Below are 23879 nucleotides of genomic sequence, written 5' to 3'. Positions count from 1 at the left end.
AAGCTGCCAGAGCCTGATCCAGGGAACGGGTGATTACCATTCACACAGGTTTTGCTTGTGATCTGGAAAAACACTCCTCAAAAAAACCAAGCACCAAAAAACTAGCCAAAAACCAGCAAAGCCCAGCTGCAGGCAGCCTACAAACATGCCTGCTGGGATGCAGCTTGCTATATAATCCCCAAGCAACATTCCAGGCCAACATCCATGTCTGGGCACAGAGGATTCCCAAGCCCCTATACCAGTAGGTGAGGCCATCCAAAAATGTAATCCTAAAGGTAACCCTTGGGCTTAAAATCACTTCTTGATGCTCCAAATAAGCAAAATTCAGAGTTCTACTCAGGAGAAATACCCTGGACAGATTCTTAGTCTGTAAATAAGAGACAACATAGAAGTCTGCAGTGTTTACTGGAAAGTCAGCATTTGTTACTAAAACTGTGCTGGCTATGCATACCTGAATAGCATGCTAGCCTGGGCTTTTGTTTATGCAAGCAGTGCAAGCTTTATGCTACAGCTTCTGCAATATTTTTATAAATTCAACATTTTTCTGCTACCTACATTTAGGCTTACGGAATGAGGTAAGAACAGGCACGAAGTCAAAAGGCCTCAGCTTCAGTGCATTGATGCCTTGATTTTAACTTACGATTTTTTTTTTTATGGACTTTCTGCAGCACAATTTTAAAGGTTTGGCAGAAGGTAAAATGACTGTGGTTGATCATTACTTTGACTACTTACAAAGTCATACCTATAAGCCTGAGAGTCCTACTCCAGGGACTCTTCCTTCCTTTCTCTGTATAGTGCATGTCAAAATGAATCTGCAAATTGGTTGAAATCTGTCAAAAACCGAATTATCATCAGTGAATATGGTAGGTCTACATATAGTTAAGGTTGCCTGACACTTCTCATTTTAAGACCTCATTTTCTATTGCTTATAACTTTACCACACATTAGCAGTTAGGGCTGAAATTTTCCATGCTGTATGTCAGCCTGAGGCTGAATTTTATTTTGTGAGAGTAAGAATGTATCAGCTAGAAGCACAGAGCTTAGTGCAAAGTAAGTTTGTGAATAAGGGTAGGGAGGAACATGTTGGTTTTCTCCAGTGTTACATTTTTCACAGACATACTTGAGAAGCTCAAGAGCCTTCACACTTTGAGACAGACCCTTTGAAGCATCACTGCTCTGATACCACAGATGTGCCTTTTGCCATCTCATACATTATCACTTAAAATTATAACGGATCACAGTATAAAATACTGAAAAGTTGCAGTTTGTACGTGATATGATTTGCAAAGGTTTTGGTGGAGGTTGGCTGCCAACCTCTCAAACTCTCTTCTGCAAAGAGCGTGGACCAGGGCAGAGGGTCTGAGCTGAGCTTGTGCTCCAGCCATCTCTTCCATGTGCCAGGCAATGCTTTGGCACAGGGACTACGTGCAGAAAATCCCCATCACACTCTCAAGATGCAGCAAGGGAACAGCTTGGAGGAAAGAGGAACGAGGCACAGGTTGCAAAGGCAAAAGGAAGTAGAGAGTAAGGCAAAAAATAAATGTCTATTAATTCACTGAGTCTGACCTGTCACTCCCATAACTTGATTTTTCTGAGTCTTCAGCATTTTTAAAAGAGACTGCTTTCCAAGGAGGCAGACACCCTGCTGGCTGGGGTGCAGGCCTCCGTGTGAGACAACTGGAGCAGGTGCCCATGCTCCCAGTTCTACTTACAAGCTTTCATGGCTCCTGGGACTTAACTTGCTGAGTCCATCTCGGGGGTGAGCCCAAAAAGGCCTGATGTCACCCTCGGCTTCTCTCTATAAGCACAGGGAAAATAGCTAGTGGCAGCTGTAAAAACTTACAGATGCAAAAATGTCCCTAAGAAAGAGGTTTGGCCCCCAGGTTACTTCTAAGAGACACCTATGCAGCCTCACAGGGCTCTGTCGTGTGCTGCTGTAGCAGAGGGGTGCTGCACCAAGGGATGGATGTCCCACACACATCCTATTTCACCTCTCCCCCTTTGGCAAAAACATAACCTTAGAAAACGATATGACAACCCCTGGCTTGTAATTTACATTCTCTGCTTTTCTAAAACTTTGTAGGAAGAGAAAATGGGGCTTTAAGATCCAAACCACTGAGCAGAGGAGCATATCCCACACCCTACAGCCATGCAGTCCAGGCTGGGAGGCAGAGGGAAGCACACCCCATAGCCAAAGCGGCGAAGACAAACGAGGGCTGTCTCTCCCAGGACACGTTCCCTGCTCAGCCTGTACAGGCACTGGGTAACTTCTGCCCACCTTGCTGTGGGTGCCACTGGCCAGCAAGGCCACCCACCACAGAAGGTGGCATGACATCCCATGTACATGAGGACTGCACAAACCACAACCAGCAGTAAAACTACAGACTTGAGAAAGAAAATTCAGAGTATCCCTGAGTGTGAATTTGTGACCCAGTATCCATCAGCACCTGCAAGCAAGGGAGTTTCTGTATCTTTCTTGAAACTTCTGGCAGTTTCTGTATCTGCACACAAAAATTAAACTACAGTGCTTGGAAGAGACACCAGTTACTGAGCCATCATCAAAATGTCTGGCTTGGGGAGTTCCAGTGCCGCATCCACATGTTGCATTGGGGCTGCAAGAACACCCTCCTGACACAGGCTCCGCCAGAGAGAACAATGTTTTCCCACAAATATGATTACACTGACTTTAAGTAGGTAACTGGCTCAGTGGTTTTGATTGTTTCAATTGGGTAAGCACGTGACAGGGATTGATGTATAATTAAGATGAATTTTAAAGATAAGTGTTCATGCTGAAGTGGTGGAGCAGACACATTTGTCGCTGCCTGAGGACGAAAGAGTAGAAGTACAAGTGGGAAGAGCTCCTCTCTCCGCTCAGTCAGTGATTGCTGACCTCTGTTTTTCATTATTCCTAGGAAGTGGTCAGTTAACCCTCATCATTAAGCAATAAACCGTGACAGAGAGTGCTGATTAATGTGCTGCTCCCCAACAGGGTCAGGCACGAGGAGGAACCCACGGCGGGCTTCTGGCAGTTTTAAATGGCCATTAGGTATAGTTGTGCAAAATGGAATTAACCCAGCTAATCGAGCACTGAGAAGCCACGCTTCTGCTGAGGTCAAGAGTTCCCAGGAAACAAAAGATACAGTATGTTTACATACATGGAAAAATCTCCCCAAAAAACCCCAAATCCTGACAGGCTGATTAATAAAAATGAATACTTACAATAAATTTGATCAAACAGTGCATAAACATAATACCTGCACTGTACATATTAACTAAGGGGAAGTCCAGGAGGAAAGGAAGAGGAAAGAAAAGCAACAGATTGACTTCAGCAGCCCACTAAAACATGCTCCAGGACAGCTGCTGCACTGCAGCAGGTAGCCCTGTTTAGATCCCTGCCCCAAAATCCTTCCTAACTGCCCTCCCCTGTAGACAGGTTTGCTATTCTACTCCTTCACAGGCTCAGCCACATGACCCCCATGTCCCTAGGGCCTGGTCTGTCACACATATTCCTCACATTCCCAAGTTTGCTGTTTGTAAACCTTTCTCCTGTGAGACCCAGAGAGCTGAGGAAGCACAGAGAGCAAATGGTAAAAGCACAGCAGAAGGACACAAGCTAAACATGCACATGCCAGCTCAGTCTGTGACAAAGACATGATGGGCCTAAGCACCTGGGTTTTTTTCTGAACAAGTATCTTCCTCTCACTTTAAATTTAATCTCCCTTTATTAGTCTTGGCACGTCCCCCTGTAAGGTGTGACCTCCATGTCTGGAACAGGAGAAATGTTTCTGCTGTGGCCTGCTCTGTGCCCCTTGCTGGATGCCAGAGGCCCTTCTCCCCTTTTTTCCTAAACCTTCATTTCTGATTTCAGCTGAAATCTTACATTTTTCCCACAAAGGAGTAGAAATAATTTAATTCTAAGGATTTCCCTCACTTTTTCAATTGACAACCTTCATTCAAAGTGAAGCCTCCAAGAAATTCACAGGCATACTGATTTTAGGATTAAGGACTGCATAATCCCCATAGTGCACCTGCATATGGATTTTGGATTAGCCCCACTTGCATTATCTGGCAATACCTCAGATCCACCTTTCCCTGCGGAATCTAAGTGAGCACTTTGGGCTGTAGAAGCGCACACAGCATTTCCCACCTTATTCCTTGTGGGAAACAGGTGTTCTTGCATCATGAGCTTGCTATTGAAGGCTTCAAGGACACAAAGAATGGTGACAGTAATGAGGACTTTCTCATGTTCTTTGTGGAATGGTAATAGAAAATACAGCGAGTGTGAGAATGGCAATAGGAAGGGCTGAAATGAATTTCAGAAAGATGATACTGTCCTTCAGTTTTCTATTTTGGGAACATTTTCTAACTCAATGGAAAAAGGGATGCTCAAGTAAGCAAATTCACCCAAATGCTGTTCAAAACCTCTCTGCTGCTCAACCCTCTTTTGTCTCATCACAGAGCTCTTTTAGCATGTACTAATACATATGTTTTGCTTGTGCTTTTATGTCCTTCATTTTTCATAAACTTTCCACGAAGGATCTTTTATTATTAAACAGTCAGTGAAAGATCTCATCCTTGCCATATTTCCTCTTCCTACTTTGAAATGAATAATTAACATGGAATAATTGCTAGGTATTCTTTCTAAACTTCTTACATGGAAGTGGATTCCTTCATGAAATAGAAGGGAAGCAAGAAAAGATGCAGCTCAGTGTAAACCACTGTGTCCAAGTGCTTGCACTATTTTCCAGCACCATAGCTTATTTTATAAAGCTGTATGCAATGTTGCTGTATTAAAATATAGTGTACTTGACAGACTGCCTGCTGCCCTACATTCAGCATAGTTACCTGCATGATGACAGTGCAGAAGTACAAAATATGAAATACCACTCGTAGTTCTCAGGGCTCTATAAACCACTTGAACAACTAGAATTCCACTGCCTGGCTGCATGCACCTTGCATATGAAGCCATTAACAACACCCTCCCCCCCAACAGAAGTGAGTGCACAACCTGATAGTTTCAGGAATATGGTGCTATCACTGTAGGAATATTCTCTTCCTGTTATCACTAAAAAGACTGCAAGTAAATGGCATAATTTTTTAAGTAGGTTAGTGTCTTTTCATTCTTTTTTTAGTTTTATGAATAGTTTAGTATGCCAGTGCACACAACCTAAGAAGTACTTATTATTACTTTTTCCCAATAGTCCATCATTATCATTCTGTTGTATCAGAGAAAATTAGTACCTATCACTTACATAATTTCAAGCAGTATTGTTAAGAGTGGAATTTGCATGCATGATATGGTGTATAGGCTAACACAAGTCCATTTGCTAAGTCCACGTGGTAAAATGGATGAATAAATAATTGAATGCTTAGCTCCAAATATATAATTATTCTTAGAAAAAAAATTAGAGCACGAGTCTGTGAAATACATATAATAATACTCATCTACAGCTAAATACCCAAGACAAAAAATGTCCTTTCAGAAATTGAATGATATAGTTAGATTCCTAAAATGCTTATAAGAAACTTGCATAAATGCCCAAGTTTTGAAAGTACAGAACTACTGCACTTCTTCCCCACAGGCATTAGCTTTAAATTAAAAAAGCTGTTCCAGCCTAATCAAGAAGAGGCTTATCAGAGAACTTGTGCAGAGCATGCAAAAGGTTTGTAAACCTCCAAACCGCAGTTTGGATTGCTCCTGTAAGAAAACCTTCCGGCTCGGTTTTCCAGCCTTGCTCCCACACACGGCATCATTCAGTCTCTCCCTGGGAAAGCAACGTTGCCTTTTTTAATACCTCACCCTGCTCTGGAAGCAGCCTGGCTGCTGTGATGGTGTGAGAACTGTTTGCCATGTGTCCCCTTCTGACACACAGGATCACATGAGTTAGTTGCTACCTGAGGGAGCAGGTTTTGCAACAGTGAGTTCCAAACGTCAGGTCCAGTCCTCGGTCCTGGAGAGCACCATAAGCTGATTTCCAGAGGAAGTAAAATAAACAGGCAGGGTACAAATGAGGGAAATATGCTCTAGTTCTTCTGCCTGGTAGCCTAAAATGAATGCAAATACACCATGAATGGGAAATGAGTAGGGAAAATGTCACTATTCTGGGTATGGTTTTCTGCAAGAATCAAGAAGAATTAAAGGCAAATGAAACGAGATGTAAAAATCTGATGTGAATGCCTTAATGCTGAAAGTAATGACACCTTTTCTGGAAAAAGGTGTGAAATTTTAAATTACAAGAATAAAAAAATATTCAAAATATTTATCAGAATAGTCAGCAACATGCAAATGGCAATGCCTTTTGTTGGCACCCTGCAAGAACAGTACCAAAAGTTTCAAAGAAGCACAATTTTCTTCAAAACCAGCATTACACTCTTTTTCTGTAATACGGACATCACATTGTGTTTTAAAATAATGTATCTGTCTTTCTTATTGCAGAAACTATTCCCATTTTGGCATTTTTCTCACCCTGTGACTTGTCAGCCCACGTTCTGAATCTCTAGAATAAATTTCTAAAGCATAACCTTTCCACATTTATTTTCTGAGGCATTTATTTAGCCCTTTTGAATTTCTGCAGACATTCTTTTCCAGGTGGGAGGCACTGAGTAGTTTCATTAAACAGAAAAACCTACTGCCTAAAGCAGTAATTCCATTGCAGTTTTTTGCCCTTATTACTGGTCAGCTGGCATTACCATTGAAGAAAATCTGTAGATGGACCTTTTTTAAAGTTATGATTTAATAAATCAGAAAAAAAAACCTTTTAGGAAGACTAGAAGGATGCAAGTGTCACTTTGGTCCTTAAGAAGAGCAAGAATACTTTTTTTTTTTTTAATGGAGAGGATGGTCAAACAGGTTGCCCTGAGGAGCTCCCACTAATGGAAGTATCAGCATGTACTAGAAAAGCTGCATTACAGCCTTCCCAAATTCATTTCAGTCAAATGGTTTAGGCACCTATTGAGCTCCAAGCAGCTTCCCTAGGAAGCACCACCATCATTCCATGTTTCCTGCACATGACCACATCCTAGGAACCTTGCTCTGGCTGCTGAGGCTGAACAGATAAGCAATCTTAGAATTTCCAACACCTCAAAACCTGAATTCTGATCTAACTCTCCATGTCTCTCACTACATCATGTCTTAGTTCTACACCCTGGGTCCTGCCTTGCCAGACCTCTAGCTTATCTTGGGGACAACGTGGATGCTGATTTAGGATGAATAAGGACCAAAGTCAAAAGGACTCTTGTGCTTGGAGTCCACGTTCCCATGCTACTGAGAACGAAGTGAACAAAGGATTACAGAGATTTAAAGAAGAGCGAGGAAGGGAGCGAGGAAAGTCAGTGCATGAGACAGGTGCCCTGGAAAACTGGCATCTCCTATGCCATGGACTTACTTTATAATATTAAGCAAGAAAAAACACTAATTATCCTCTCCATTTCCTGAATATCCAACTTGTGATCCAGCATCTGATTTGCAGTGGTTTAAGTGACCATAGCTGTAAGTAAAATCAATGGGAACTGCACTTTGGACATACTAAGTGCTATAAGATGCCAAATACTTCTGCCCCTGAGGTCCTAAATATCATAAATCATGAACCCCAAATCAGTGGGTATGTCTGAGCTTAATCTGTGCTTTATCTCCTCAACTGTAAACCAGGGGTAATAACCACTCATCTCATAAATTAAACAATGCTTGTGAAGCACTTAGATATTAGTGAAAGCACCACAAAAAAAGCTTTGTAATAAATGAGTAATTATGTATTCTGAGCAAGGGATGAATAGTAATCAGCAGTGAAGGCACAGGACCATACATGGAGCAATGAGAAGAACATAAGATATTGAATAGCAGCTCATTAATTGAACACTATCCAATCTGTTCAATGAACAAGGCAGAGGTGTAATGGAAAAAGCTGTATGGGATTGTGTAATTAAGGCTGAATTAGGAATCATTACAGGCAGTGCAGATGAACAAAGACGACACAGGCCACTAACGTTCATTACTTTCATACTTAGTTATGATCTTGGAAACTTGGTATTTTTTTTTTATTCCTCCCCAACATATTTCAAAAATAGCAAACTTAAAGAAAACCAAGCAGCTCAAACCTCCTGAAATCCACCATTGCTCCTAATGTAAGAAGCCACACAGAGGAGCAGAAAGAGGTGGGAGAAGACACACTAACTCCAAACTGCTTGTTCCTGCTTGCTCTTAGCATGGACGAGGTACATGCAGAAGCCAAATATAAGCCACCCTTGAAAGAGGTGGGAACGGACTGACTAACTCATGTTCCCTTTATTAGGGCCCTGGATTCGGCAACCCAACAGTGAGAAATGGCACCAAATAATTTTGTAGGTTAAAAATATGTAATACATTTTTATCTAACAGAAACAGAAATTTCTCTCCTTAAACAATAAGGCTCTGTGGGTTTCAGTGCTGACCATGGGCCATTATTGTTTCTAAAAAACCTGACAAAACTGCCTCTGTCGAAGTCTAGACTTCAAACCTAACAGAGACACTCCCAAACGTCAACAACCTAAAACTGTGTTCCAAAAAAAGGATGAAATTCTGGCTTCATTTAAGGCAATGGGAGATTTGCCATTACCTTTCCCACTCTATTTATATCTGAGATGCTAGCAGATGCCTTGTTCCCTCTGTCTACAACACACTGATCTGTATGCACATTTTCTCTTTTTTATTCTTTTTTTTTTGTCTGAAGACTGTTTTCCCATCCCCTTATTTAAAATTGGATTAGGAGGTACAAAGAGATGCTTTGTTTCTAGCCTTATATATTTATTTTCCAGTTTTATCTGTTAAGAATTTCTTTCAGCCACAACACTGCAAAATTCCTTCTCTCTAACACTGAGGTGCTGAAGGCACCTTGCAGGATTATCCCCTTTTGGCTCTTAACTACTTATCCTGAGATTTGAAGAGCCTTTTCAGGCTTGAAAAATTTTCAGGAACTTGAGGGTTGTAGAAAGGAAGTGCTATTTGCTCCTAAAAGTGAAAATTACAACACTATTTCTAGAGGCTGCTGAGGTAGGCAGATAACAGCATTTTATAAAGGAATATCTCTTAAGAAGCACTACCACAGCTGTAAGGAGCTAAAGCATCTGATTAAGAATGTTTTATGATATTTGATAAGCTTTATGCTGTTTGATAAAGATCTTGTCCATATATTTCTGCCCAACTGCAAATTCCAATTTAAATGTCCGTTCATGCTTTAGTTATCCATTTAGTTGTATCATATCAGGCATTACAAAACAAAACCCCATCAGCAAAGACCTGATGGGGCCTGTGGGGTACCTGCAGAGGCTTAGCTGGATAGGATGGAGGTATTTCCAAAGGACTTCACTCTGCTGAGCTTTTTTCTGAACTCAAAACGAGAAAATTCATTGCAGGAGACAGACATTCATCTGCTAGTACAAATACAAAGCAATTCTGCCTTATGCAAGATCTTAACACTTCACATCAATTTTTAAAAACTGAAGTTCTGTATTCCTGTGAAGATCTAGTCATTCACCATCATTACAAATGGAATATTCTAAAAATGTATTAGTTAGTCCACCCTCTCTATTACTCACACTTCCTCCATTTTCAGAGCCAGTTGAAGTCTCCAGCCTCACCAGGATACAGCATTAACCAAAAGAGACCTCTTTGGCTTACCCTTTACTATCACAGAGAACCAAATTATATTATACGTCAGCTACTTCTCCTATGAGCAATTTCAAAGCAGGCACTTAAATCCTTCTTACTCTTTTCAGGAAAGTGCCCCTATAAAAGTCCCTCTTTTTGGTGGTTTACAGCATTCTCAAAATAGCAAACTAACTAATGGGATTTTTACCCATTTGCTCTTATTTCAGTACAGTTCTTAGTTCAAAATAAATTCTCCTCCCTCTCGGTTGTCTATTCCTCAACTGTGAAATATTTATAGACAGCAATCATGTCCCAACTCAGACTCTTTTTGGGCAGGCTAAAAAAAGCTAAAAGCATTCAGTCACCTGACATAAGATAAATTTTTATTCCCCAGATCGTTTCAAAAGCTCTCCTCATGTGTTTACTTGACTCTGAATCAAGCTGTCTTTAACATGCTGGTGACCAGAAGTATACTCAACACCCCACATAAGCATTCCCAGCATCACTTATACCATGACACTGTGAATACTTCCCTGATGGCTTGAAATACTTGGTGCATCTGAATTTTACACATCCATTTTGTGCAACTACACTACACAAGTGGCTCAGCCAACTTGGAACTACTTCCTAGGAGATGAATTTCCCAGGAAGCACCCTGTCTGTCTACCTTTCCTATAGAAAAAGAGATCCATTCCTTTTTAAAGAAAAGGCAGTTGACATATTCAAGAAAACACTAAACTAATGGTTGCAGCATTGGAACATTTGTTAGCCAAATATTTGTGGCTACTTTAAATCAGCATGCACTCACAGGGCCATCCCACCTCTAGGAAGACTCTGACCTGCTGGGATGTTACCCTGTGAGATGTTAAAAAAGAAAACAACAACAACAAATTACTGCAACTGAGTTCCCTGTCACATCATATGAATGCCAGAATTTCCCCTCTCTTAACAGGATGTAGAAGGTAAGCATGTAAAAGTCTGTATGGTGCTTGAATACGTGGCAACAGAAGGCTTCTGCCCGAGATAAACCAATCTTACCACTGCATCCGTGTTCCATTTACTGGGTATTTGAGCTTGTGCAGGCTGGCTATCACCTACTGAATATATTATTTTATGGATGAAGCAGTCTAGAAATTAATATTCATAAAACAAAGAACAAAAGACAAATGACAGAGTGCAGGAAAAGAATAGTTGCATGCAGCCCTGTGCGCATGTTTTTCAAGGCTAGACAGCTGCCCATATTTAAATTCTCATCCTCATACTCATCTATCCCTCTACAGCAATACCAGCTCACACAGTAAATAAGTTGCCCTCAAAAAAACCACATATGTTGGAAGTCTTGGGGGAGGGAAGAAATTATTAATGCTTTTGGAAAGGAATGAATGCAGATTTTCAGCTTCCTTGATATAAAATATTTTTTCATATCTTTTTCACAGCTATTAACCAACTTATGTTCTTTGTGGCACTGCAGCTGCTAAACCCACTCAGTCTGTGCTTGTTTTCAAAGCAAGGCACTCCATCACCTTGGTGGTTCCCAAATCTCCCCCCTCCTATCCGAAATGCTACCGCACTGTGCTTGGTCACCTGGTGTTCTACTTCACATTCACCTGAATGCATCCAGCATTTTTTATTGAACATTGGGCAGTGTTTTCCATGCAGGCCACGTATTCCAAAGAGCCACAAGGAAAGATTTTCCTCGCATTTCACCTCTCCCCAGCTTTAAAATATTCAGTTGCAATGTATCTTCTATCCTTTATTCTTTCCTTTTTTTATCTTATGTCTCCACTCTTGCTGGTTGGTTTTTGGTTTTTTTCTCCTTTTTGGGGTCCCATTGCAAATTTTTTTAGCACCTTCCTCCTACCAGTCTCCTTAACTCCGAGCCCTTAGTAACTAAAACCAGCCTGGGGAAGGAATGAAGGCTTCATTTCACAGAGCAATACTGCCTGCCAGAGCTAAACCCAGGAAAAGTCCTTTTCATATATCTATGAAAGCATGGAAGGCTGGCAGCAGCTTCAAACCTATAACAATTATTTAAATTTTATTTTACACCTATTAACCATAGCATATCAAATAAGAGTAGCAGCTGCTACATGAATTTGACCAGCTCACTTGCCCTCAGCAGATCACCCATCTGCTTGCTCTTCACCTAATATTTCTGTTTGATAGGTTGTAAAACAGATTCCTGCAACAGGTCAGGAACAGAGTCAACTTCAAATCCCACATAAAAATTTCTATGAAAACATATGGACATCTATACTGAGTGATGTCAAATTTAGAGAGGCCACGGACCTTACGAAAGTGGATAAAAGGAAAATTGCAGCCTGTTATGGAAAAACACTGACTCCATTACAGTGAATGAACAGAAGAGTGGAGAGTGAAGAACTGTATGTATAATTAATTACAGTAATACAGACCTACAAAATTCATGGGTGCACACACTGCAAAATGGTGTGCAAAACGGCTGTTATGTATCAATTCCAGTTTCATACAGCATAAAAAATATGCTTTTTTAAATGATCAATAAGGTGAACTCCCCTGTTCACAGTAGCATTCTATAAAGTCATGCTAATTAAGCAAATTATTCAAGAGTTATGTATGTTATCATTTCTCTTACCTTGATAACTTTTCCACTTCAACTGAAACAAAAAAAAAAAAAAAACAAACAAAAAAAAAACACCAAGGGAGGCACACACAGAGGTTTTAGTTTATCTTCTACCAGGGCTTATAAAGCCTTGGGAAGTTCTTTCACTTACAGTGCATAGAAGAGTACCTGTTTCTGAAAAAACAGGTAGGATTTCTTTGTTCCTACGCTGCTCACTGAGGGGGCACAGCAGGTTTGCTACATCCAGGAAGCATCAGATCAGACTCAAAATTTTCCTTCAGCCAAATTACCCCTCCACTCTAAATTGGCAAAAGTTCAGGTGAGGAAATAAAGCCCTGCAACCCTAGAAACTTCTGTTGTTGTGCCTGTGTTTCTATCTCAGAGGTGAAGAGAAATCTATTTTTTTGACTTAAAATTGAAGAACTAGCTTTAAGGTGAACCTCCTGGAACAGAGATCAACAACAGAATCTGATGTTAACTGAATTATCCCATCTTTGTATTTTTAAAAAAGAACAAGCTTCCCTATAACCGATACAATATAATTTTTTAATGCTCCCATTTTAAGTAGCCAAAAATCTCCAAGCGAATATGCAAAATAACTGGAAGAAAATGGTCATTTTTGCCGTAGTCTTTAGCACCATATGGAGACGAAAAAATGCCTTCCTTTTTCCTTCGTTCCAAGCCAAAGGAAGAATAAAAGATTAGCAACTTAAGAAACAATATAAATTTTGATTTAGGAGAGATTACCTCATACTTGTCTGGAACTTGAACAAATGAAGACTGAAAATGCAAAGCATAGGCAAGAACAGCTGTGATTTCTGACTTCAAGCCTGTTACTCTCCTCAGAGAAAGCTGCTTCAGTGGAAAAAGAGAAGACAAGCCTGGCCAGGTGCTTTAGGTTCCCTCACAGTACAGTGTATTTTCAGCATATGACTCTATTTTGATCATAAATTCAAGTTCAAATGAAACTTTATGATTAGCCATATCTATAATTGAGGAAAAAACCCATACAATAAAATTAACCTCTGTAAAAATGTATTCTAAATGTATATACCTTAACTTTTGCTGTGATGCCATTAAGCAACACTTTCACAGTCTAAGGAGTTTTAGTGTCTGCAAGGCAGATCAAATTTACGTTAATGACAAAATCACGTTTCTTCATGCCAGCCTCCTGTTCATCAATTTAGTCAGCAAAACATCCATGCCTACCTGATAATAAAACTAGTACTTGGATAATTTACAGCCTTGGATTTAATGCCATCTGAAATTACTCTTGAAATTTCACCAATAAACCCATTTTTTTTTGGTCTACAGCTCTCCTTCTCATAAATGCATTAGATATTTCCTGCAAGTTCCAAGACACGATTAACTGGGAATACAATTACCAGATTTATAATTTGAAATGCAAACTTTAGTCTCTTTGTTCTTCTCAGTTTCTTGGTTTTAAGTTCCAATACAGATGTTATTTTCTGTTATAATCCCTCTGGTTTTGTAGTATTTCAGAGGAGCACAAAGGAATCGGCACTCAAAGGCTGTTCAAGGTGTGCTGACAACGTTAGCAATTCCAGCCAAGACCCAAAGAGCCGGGTGGTGTGCAGAGTTCCCTCTCTCCAAATCCCTCTTTTCTCTGTTTCCATGCTTTTTGACCCAATTTGTCTCCCCACTTCATAGACTGATAGAATGGCTGAGTTGGAGTTGACCTTTAAAGGCTCTTGAAAAGAGCAGGGACATCGTCCACTGAGGAATATTTAATGGATCATGACAGAAATGTGTGTGTCCACAAACCACAAATATTTAATTGTTTCAATTATTTCAAACAGGAAACCTCAGAAGAGGGTGTTTTATTGGTTCATTTTCCCAACTGAAAAATTTATGATGACTACAAGAAACCTCTTATTACAAAACTACCTACACAAACTGATTTATAAGGATAGTGCCAGGATGTTTGAAAGCCAATATGTGTATTAGGTTTTACTATGTCCTTTTGGGGCTAGTACTCTACGATATATAAAAGAAAGTGCAAGCCAAGACAAAATCTCAGTGTTTGCCTAACAACAATGCTACTGGTAACATCAAGAGCTCAGTCATGTGCATACCAAGAAGTCTAGACAGTGCTCACATACCACTGGTAGGTACATGTATGTTCCTATAATGACTCTAAAAAATGTATTTTAAGCTAATTTAAAACACATCACATTTTTAGGGATGACAGGGCAGCTTTCTCTTTCATTTTTTGCTTTTTTTTTGCTTAACTTGCAAACTTTCAGTAATTACTGATCAGTTTTAATTACATTTTAAAATGTATTTCTATGCCTGATCAGAGTGTAATCTTTTCCTAATGGCTTCTGAGGCTTGAAAACACAGTCTTGCTACTCTGTTAACTCCTAAAGGGACTCCTTAGTAATTTTTCATAAATTCCTGTACAGCTGGATGGGAACATCCATCCTATTATGTTGCAAAAGAAAGAGATGCAAATGTAGACAAATAGTACCTTGAAATTACAGCGATTCAAGACTGGAAAGGAAGCTTTCCTGGGAGGCAGGAAAGGAGGAAGGAAGACTACAAAAGGTGCTGTCACTTCACACAGTATGTGCAGGTATACGGAAAGCCTCACCACCACCACCCCCCAACCAAAAAATATCTCCTCCTGATTCAGGCGGAAGCTCAGATATGGATGTCTGAAGAGCCATCCATGATGTGGTGTGGAAGCACATGGAGGAAATCACTCAACCAAAAAAAGGAAGGTTTTCTCGTTCACGTCCCACATAAAGCAACTGAATTCTCAAGAAGAAGTTGGGGTATGAGGACATCAAGGCCAGCTACTGCACAACTGCAAGAGAAAATGTTTTCAGCAAGGGGAAACCTTTTCCATGTCCTTATAACTTTGGGAAGTTAATTTCAATTCGATTGACACTTTTGATGATAGATAGATAGATAAATAGATTGATAGATATTACATGAAGTCTTGACTTCAATGACGCACAAGCCCTCCAGGTCTATTTAACAGAGAGCTAAATCCTTATTGCCATCAGAAGTAGATTTAATGATCACAGAAGAAATTAATCACATCTCACACTGCCTCACTCTTGTCAGTGCACAAGCTGGACACCATATTAAGAGCCTATTTTTTTTCCTTCTAGGTTTTTTTTCGTGAAGATAAATCAGTAAGTAGCTATCTCCTACTTCATCTGTGGTTGTATGAACATTTATTCATCAGCAAAGACTTCCAAAAACCTATATGGTATTTATGCCCTTTGCATGTCATGAACTCTTATTATCAGATATTAAAAACCTTTTTGCCACTTGAAGTTGCTTACAAAGTCTGTAAAGGTCACTCAACATCTTTTTTTCATATTAACAACACCGAATTTTACCAACAGCCAAAACCACATAGGAAACGTTATATGTGTGTACATATATTTCTTACAAAAAACGAAGAACAGATTTTGTCTTTTGTGTCGACATTTTTTGTTTTCTATTCTCTTACCTTCTACTGCTCTCTTGAAGAAAACTTTACAGCTGCCACATGTAACCACCCCATAATGACATCCAGATGCCTCATCTCCACACACCAAACACACTTTGGAAGGCCTTGAAGATCCAGTTGATACACTTCTCAATGAAGAGCTGGAGTGAAAACAATTAAACAAAACAAAACAGCTATGAATATTTCAAATCACACCAGCCATAATACAAATTTCAATTAAGAATTTATAACAGGTATATTGCTCAAGGCACCTAACAATTAGGAAACCACAACTCTTTCTGGCAGTGCCTGGCTGAATACATGAATTGCTTTAATTAGTAAGTGCAATATTTTTATTGTCTGTTTTAAAACACCCATAATATATCAATGTTAATGTGAGAAGTTACCACAAGGGCAGTGGAATTTATCGGTAGCAGATGATTAAAACTGAAAATAAAAACCAAACAAACTAACAAACCACTCTGGCAGCAACCTGGCAGCTATAAATTTTCTTTCTGTTTCTTTATTTGTTTTTATTTATTTATTCTAAGGAATACCTGTAAGGAAACCTCTAAGGCCATTTTATGAAGTAATGCAGCAAAATGGTATGTACTGCCATCTGTGCTCCTGTTTACCACTGCAGTAGTCCATGAGCTTATTTCTAATATTCCTGTAATTTAGCAGCTTACTTCGGATGTAGTTTTGAAGCCTATCTACATTCTGCAAGTGCAGAAGATCCTCCCATATGCCTGTAGGTGCCAGAAAAGCAGCACTGGAGGTTCAGACCATCCTGAAGGTTTGCAGACAGATGCACCTGCAAGCCCTGCTTCAATCATCTACTTCTGTCTTAAACTACAGGGCGCCTTTTCCACTGGCAACTCTCAAAGACAGTGCTTTTCAAAAGCAAGTCATATTTCCTGATCCTGTGAGTTTCCTCCCTCCCTTCCTCCCTCAGGAACTGAAAATGCCACCCTAATGTAATGGGCATGCTTGGAGAAACATGCCAGATCCTGGAAGGATTCCTTCTCCATGAGGGAGATGAAAACTTTGGATCCCTCCCATGTCTCCATGGGGCCGAAGGGAGTCTCTCCTTCCACACAGCCCCTCTTCTCCAGGTAAATGTGAACTCTTGCATTTCTTACATGTTATCTCTGTGAATGCTGCCAAACAACTACAAAAACAACCCTGAAAGACTTCGTACCAGTGGGGAAATGATCAGGTCGTTCAAACTGCAGGTCACAGGCTATTTGTCCATCAGCCACCGGGAAACGAAGTCCACAGGTAGTCTTAATTCAAACATAAGATAATGAGCTTGCTTAAGAAATTCTAAGCATAAACCCTTTGCCTTTTTCCAAATTTCTACCTTCCTCTAAAGAGGTATGCAGAGGTCAAATGATTTATCCAGGGGGCACAGCTTGAATGTCACTCCAAATGAAGGACCGCAGCTCTCCTGGCCTACAGCTTTACTGCAACATCAAATCTAAACACCTGCTTAAATGACAGTGTTCAGATGTTAATCAAAATGTTCCAAATAGTATTCCTGCTCTTGTCTGCTCACTAGTCTGTTAGATTTACTAGTTTTAGTCCTTGTGCTATTTATACTTTCATTACATAACATCACACTACTTGATAATTGCTAGGTGATGGCATTAGCTCATCTGTTAAGAGAGAAAGCCTCACCAAATCTATGTTAAAATAAGTTCTGCATGCTCCAGTCACAGTCATACCTGCACACGCTGCATTAATTTACCCTAAGGAAAAGTAACTTTTCCAGGATTTACCAAGGCTGTGCTGGTATTGAGCTCTGATGTGTTAACGCAAAGAACTGGACCATCTCCCTGTAGCATGTTCCATACGGCATGAAAAAAATTAGGCCTCCTATTAAACAAAATTCTTCAAAAGGTGTCTGCTTGCTAGAGAAAATGTCAATAACCTGGAAAACTAGTCTTGAAAATTTCTTTCTTTCACTGCAAACATCAGTATTTTTCCCTGAGAAGGGAAACTCTTCAATTCTGATGGAAGGCCAAAATGTCTCAGGGGATTTGTAATTTTGATGCTGCTTGCTCCCATTTCTTCATGCGACCGGCAAAAACTTTCCTAGTCTTTCTACCCTGGAAAAGGTCAGTGTACTTTTCTTTTAATATCTAAAAAAGAGGTATTTTCATTAGAGAGCTTTTCCTGTAGAGAAATGGAGGTTTCCAGGGTATCACAGCAGTGTGCATGATTTTTATTTTTATATATATACGCATGCACATGCTTCTCTATATATACATACTGCATATATATATGCAATTATGTATTATTTTTAGTTGAAAATAAATTGTCATGTAGGATTTGCAGAAGGTGGGAGAGCCTTTTTTTAGATACAAGCTACCCTACAAAATTGCACTCACAGAATTATTAGGTAAAAAAAAAAGCCAGCAAAGACACATTAAGACACCAGTTGATCCACGGCTATTATTAAATGCCTACCTAAGACACAATCTATAGCATATTTTATGCAGGGCTCCTCTCCACTGAAGACTTGAATACAACTGAAAGGTACAGCCTGAATATGAGGTATGTATTCAGCTACTCAGCCACAGCATCACAGGCGGAAGCTTAACATTCTGGAATTAAACCGAATTAACTCCTTCTTTTATTCAGTTTAAAAGTGGAATATGTTAAAACACAAATGAGGCATTTTCATTCTTAATAGAAGTATCAAACATGGAGCTGTTCCCAAATACTTTACTGCAAAAAAAAACATTGATATTCACTGTTGGGACTTCAATCTCCTCCAACTCGTGCCAGCTCTGGCTATGATTGTCTTAAATGAACAATGTTGGGCTTGTTTTTAAAATCTCTTATGTTCTCTTTCACCCATGCTATACCAGAGTATTTGCCCATTCAAAATGCTGTCGTAATACCTCACACAAAGGCAAAGTGGTGCAAATAATAAAAGGCTGAGCCCAAAAATATGCTCAGATCACAAGCTAAACTTCAGGATAACTCATTCTCTCCATGGAAGCATTTCTTTCCCAACAAGGCACACACAGATGGTTACACCTTTTCCTCCTAAATCTCTCTTCTTTCAGCCCTTTCACCCCTTTCTTAGTAACCACAGTGAACAAGATCTGACTGATGAGGAACCTACTCCTTGGCCTTTATTTCAAGGCCAGATATCCAGTGTTGATGACATAGAAAAACACTTCCTTTATTCATCACTTTTATTAAACCAATTCTTTTTATTAATCATTATAGCTTTTTATTCTATAATATGCACTGGCAGAAAAACTACACTAAACCCCCCCCACTGAAAGAGCTTTGCTGCATGCTCCAAGTTACATATTTCCTTTTGCATTAATTTTCCATAGCAACATGCCATAAATTTTTACCAAGTAATCCTAATGTAAACTAGCACGTAGGAAAAGTTACAGGCAGGTAACACTTAATAAGCAAAATATCAGTGTTCAATTCAGTTATTATAACAGAGGTACCTACATTAATTAAATTTTAGCTTTTTTTTGGAGCTCAGTTTGATTTTTTGCTCCAGATGAGAAGTTTAGTTACAGCAATCCAAGTTACTTAAGTAACAAGTCATTCTCTCTTTTCAAATATCCAAGAGTTGGTCCATGTAACAATGAGTATCATAAAAAAAGATTAGAAACTTTACAATTGGCTCCCTGGAGGGTAATTAGCCTAGTGCCAAATATCTATTTGAATGGCATGCTAAATCTAATGGCATATACAGGCCACAGCAGATTTGAGTCTTAAAATTCAGATCAAGTGAAAACACCGAATTTACGCAAAACCAAATCAGAGCCTAAAACCTATTGCTCTGATATTTAACAGGGTTTTTAAAAAAACTTTTATACAATGGACTGTTGTTGAGCCAGGACATTCCTTGTGGGTGGCAAGCTAGTCTCAAACTCCTAACTGAAAATACAAGAAATATGAAATAGTGCCATAGAACTGGCTACTCATTCCCATTTTCAGAAGCCAGTGGCTCCCATAGGTTGACTAGGCATTGTTGCTTTCATGCCTCTCTCATTCTTTCTAATACAAAGACAAGAATAGGCAAACACACACCCCCACATAAAACTCCACAGGATTCAAAGAGAGGAGATCTAACAGAGCATACATATTTTATCACAATGCTGTTACAGCCAAGGGCAGCATGGAGAGTTTAACAATGCCAAATGTTGTAAAACGGTTGCTTCAATGGCTCCAGTAACACTTGTCACGTTGTAGGGTATGTGATTAAGAATAAGCCTGATTTATTATCCCTAACAGTACAAATGCTGGCAGTTAAATGCTGACCTTGACTAGCCATTGCCATCAAGCTCATTTGTGTCTCTCAGAGTTGGCTTTAGTAATAGTTATATGGAGAATTAATTAGAAATAACAGATTTTGTAAGGAAGAGTCAATAAACCCACAGATAATCCAGCATTTAAAAAGCTGATTATATAGGTTATTATGCTTTTCAAACCAGATGTCATACAGGAGCACAGTTTAAACAAACGATGCCTCTCTGATGATAAAATGAAGCACTCTAAAGGAGAATAAGCCACAATATGAATTCCAAAGTCATTTGTTCCAAGTGCTTTTATTATTATGAGATCTAGATGAGTCCTTTTTAATTCCACGTCATTGACTTTTCTTTTTCATACTGAAATTTTCTGGCAGTAAAACAAACAGAAGGAACCTGGGTATGCCTCAATAAATAAAGGTATGGAAAAACAAAGGTAAAAAGAATTTGAGATTATGGAATCATATTTTTTACACAAGAAGAAAAAAAAAGTAACTGTAAGAGGAAGAATAATCAGGACATTCAAGATGCAAAGGCTGCCAGAAGCTTACTTCTACCCTCTCACCTCATTTCTGAAGGGGCATAACCTCCAGCTAGAGTCATGTTCTACTGGGAACTAGTAGAAGATAGTCAACTTTGCACACAGAAATACTGAAACTAACCTTCCTGTGGCCCAAAACAATAGCTGGGTATTTCAATGGTATTTCACTTCTCTTAGCAGCTCTCCCAGTACCCTAATTTCTTTAATCCATTGTCCACTCAGCCATCATAGAAAACAGCATAACCATCTCATCTTCACATTGCCTCCATTATTTTTATGCATGTTCACATAGTAACAACAATCTCCCTGCCCAAGATAACTCTACTACTCCTTTAGAAAGTGTCTTACTGGTCAAAAGCTGTCCAGTAGATTATTTGACTGCTCTACAATGATGGTAGTCATGACCTGCCCCAGTGCCATGTATCATTTCCCAGATTTCACTCCATGCTTCCCATTTTAATTGTCAATACTAAAGTTTGACCAGCGTCAGTTTCTGCTTGTAGAACCCAAATTTTTTAAAAAGCTTCACTGTGGGAAGGAACCCTGGCTCTCTCCTATAACTACTTGAATAAAGCAGATTAGCAGACTGGAAAATGGTATTTCTTAAATGTCAGAGTATATAAACCAATCTTCTTGTCAGCAGACCAAGAAAGCAGAGAGAAGTGAAAAGGTGCAGAGATGAAACGATCAGAATTTTGGAGGAGAAGGCAGTCACGTGAGACCTTGGGATGGTTGAGCCAAGAACTGCTGGAACCCAACCACCCCTGAGCCTCAGCAGCGACACTCCCAGAGCAGGCAGAGCAACATTTACCCTTCTTTGAGGGTACATCCTAAAGAAATTTTAAAAACCAAAACAACCAAACAACAAGCCCCAACAAAGAGAATTCAGCAGCTGTCACATTGCATTTAAATTAGTGGTCAGTCTCTATTTTTTTTTTTTTTTTTAAAGCACAGAGCTTTTATATTCCAAGACAGAAACCCTTCAATTGTTCAAACTTCACCTCTTTTAATCTTAAGAAATACTTAGTGTGATGGAACATGTAGGAATCAGAAGGAAAGTGCATTTAGTTAAGAAAAAACAAACTGAGAACTTGGATGGTGTTTTTCCTCAGCAACTTCAGCTTTCACTTTAAGTTACTTTATTTAGTAATGCCTAAGGGTCACACATCGCACTTTCATACCAGGATCTTAATTATGATAACAAGCAAACTCTGACATGCACTAATAGAAAAGGCTCCAACCTTTTTTCTAAGCCCCACCAAATCAAAAAAGATGCATTTAGGATTTTAAAAAAGCATTTAAGTCCCAATGTTTATTCGGCAAATAGAATCTGATGCGTTCTGTGCCGCAGTCAAAGTGAACAGGTTCCTGTATTTAGCTTAACCTTAAGGCATATGTTGATTTCACAAAATGAAGCAAGTACGCTATGCTCCTTCAGTTCCCATTTACCTTAGTGGATGCTGACAGGATTCAGCATTTTCCTCCATCCAGCTGTAAACCTTGACCTTTCCTTGACCTTCTCTATAGAAATATTTTGGTAGCAACTATAGCCGGCAAGCCAAATTTTAGCCCCACATAATCGGTTGACTACAGAAAAATACAAACTTAAGCATCAATGAAAGTGTGTTCTGATGGACTGAAACTGAGAAGCACTTATTTCCTAGGGAAATAAATGTAATTTTTACCCAGTGATTTAGTGATCAGAGAAGTATAACATCCTCCTACTTTTCTTCTGCAATGCACTTTTCTCCCCTAACTACTGTCACAACCTACCAAGACACAACTGCCCCAGGGAAATAAAATTTCCTTGCTCTGCAGGTTTTTTAGTACATAGATATAGTTATCTATTGAAATGGAATGGTTAACTTAGATGGGGAGTTTCCTATCAGGAAGAAGCCTTCGGCTTTGGAAGGCAAAGAACTCCAGTAAACCTCACAGTGCATCTGCTCTAACTTTTCATATTTGGCCCACTTATAGAATTAGTGCAGTTTAAATGCATGCAATTCTGGTGTTTGTGCTGCTGATTATAAATTGCTATGTATAGCAAGATAAGGCAGGAACAGTTTATCTGGAAAATTATCTGGTTAATTATTGAAAGTCTATTTGAGGGGGGCAGGGAGTATGTTTAACTCTTTCTTTTCCTGCAGCTGCTCACTTGACATAACTAGGAGGAGACACACAGCTTTGAACATCCAATTTTTTCACAGCACCATCTCATTTTCAACTGCTGAAAACTATGTGAGCCATTCTGCACCCTGGTAACTCTCCTACCAGGGCACAGTAGAGTTTACCTGGTGAGGTTCTGCTGCCTTCTCAGTCAGAAACATTTTAAAGCGGCATAAAATGCCATGATTCACATGCGGCTCACCTGCTGATGGGGGCACCAGTGGGAAATCATTGCCATGAGGAACTTCAGGCAAGACAAGACTGCATTACTACATTGCTCTGCTATTGAAGGCTTCTGAGACAAAGAAAACTGAACGAGCAAGGAAGGAGGAAAATATACATAGAAGGCAAATGCGGGGAGATGCTACCAGTAATAAAAGCATCTCTTTAAAAAGCCTCCTCTTCTCAAAAGAAAGCTAACAACTTTTGTTGAAGTGCTTCCCTCAGAGTCTAAACAAGCAACTCCTAAAAGTACGTGCCTTTGTTTGAAAGCATATTTTATGAAACCCTCATTACAGCAACCTGAAATTACACTGATGACCAGAGCATTGACTGTTAATGACCTTAAGAAATGTCATTCTGTTGCAGAGAAAAATCTACCTGATATGTCTGGCAATGGCTTGGCCCCAAAAGTCCTAAAAGAAAAACTGTATTAAAAATATTAGTTTATAACAGAAGCAGCTTAGTCCAGTTGGACATAGTTTCCTATTACCAACTGCTTGCTTTAACTTCTGAGTGCATGATATGCTTACAGAGAAAGCTACCACACCACTAATACCCTAACCACAATATAAAAAGTTTACAAGAGTTCCATAATCAAATAAATTTTTTTCAAAATTAAATTATTTCATAATAGCAGAAAGTAAACTGAACTGCCATCCACAGTCTCCTGGGGATTAAAATACCACAATAGAAAAACCTCCAGAGCAACCATGAAACCATAGGGAAAAAATGCACCAAAGCACAAAAAAAAGGTTACCATGGGAACAAAGGCTATTTTCCAACTTGTCACATAATACCCCAGTATGGCAGACCTTTACTCATAAGAGCAATCCCACAGGCTTAGGAAGGCAACATGTATAATTATTGCTTGATCTGAAAGAACCTAAGGGACAAATGGAGTGGGAGGCTTGGTCTTTTAACTCCCTTATGCCCCCCCCCCCCCCCCCCACCCCCCCACACACCAACCA

General features: G+C 39.5%; 1 protein-coding gene across 1 annotated transcript in view; it reads right to left on the bottom strand.

Moving 5' to 3' along the window:
• Window positions 1–23879, bottom strand: part of NR3C2 (nuclear receptor subfamily 3 group C member 2) — a 189497-nt gene that overhangs the window by 64540 nt on the left and 101078 nt on the right. Inside the window, exon 2 of the mRNA XM_008641270.2 lies at window positions 15712–15851. Within this exon, the coding sequence (XP_008639492.1) occupies window positions 15712–15851 (140 nt within the window). The remainder of the gene's footprint in view (window positions 1–15711; window positions 15852–23879) is intronic.

This window comes from Corvus brachyrhynchos, unplaced genomic scaffold (assembly GCF_000691975.1).
Source record: "Corvus brachyrhynchos isolate BGI_N302 unplaced genomic scaffold, ASM69197v1 scaffold229, whole genome shotgun sequence".
Taxonomy (NCBI): domain Eukaryota; kingdom Metazoa; phylum Chordata; class Aves; order Passeriformes; family Corvidae; genus Corvus; species Corvus brachyrhynchos.
Note: the sequence above shows the minus strand (reverse complement) of the source record. Positions and strands in the feature narration are given on the sequence as shown.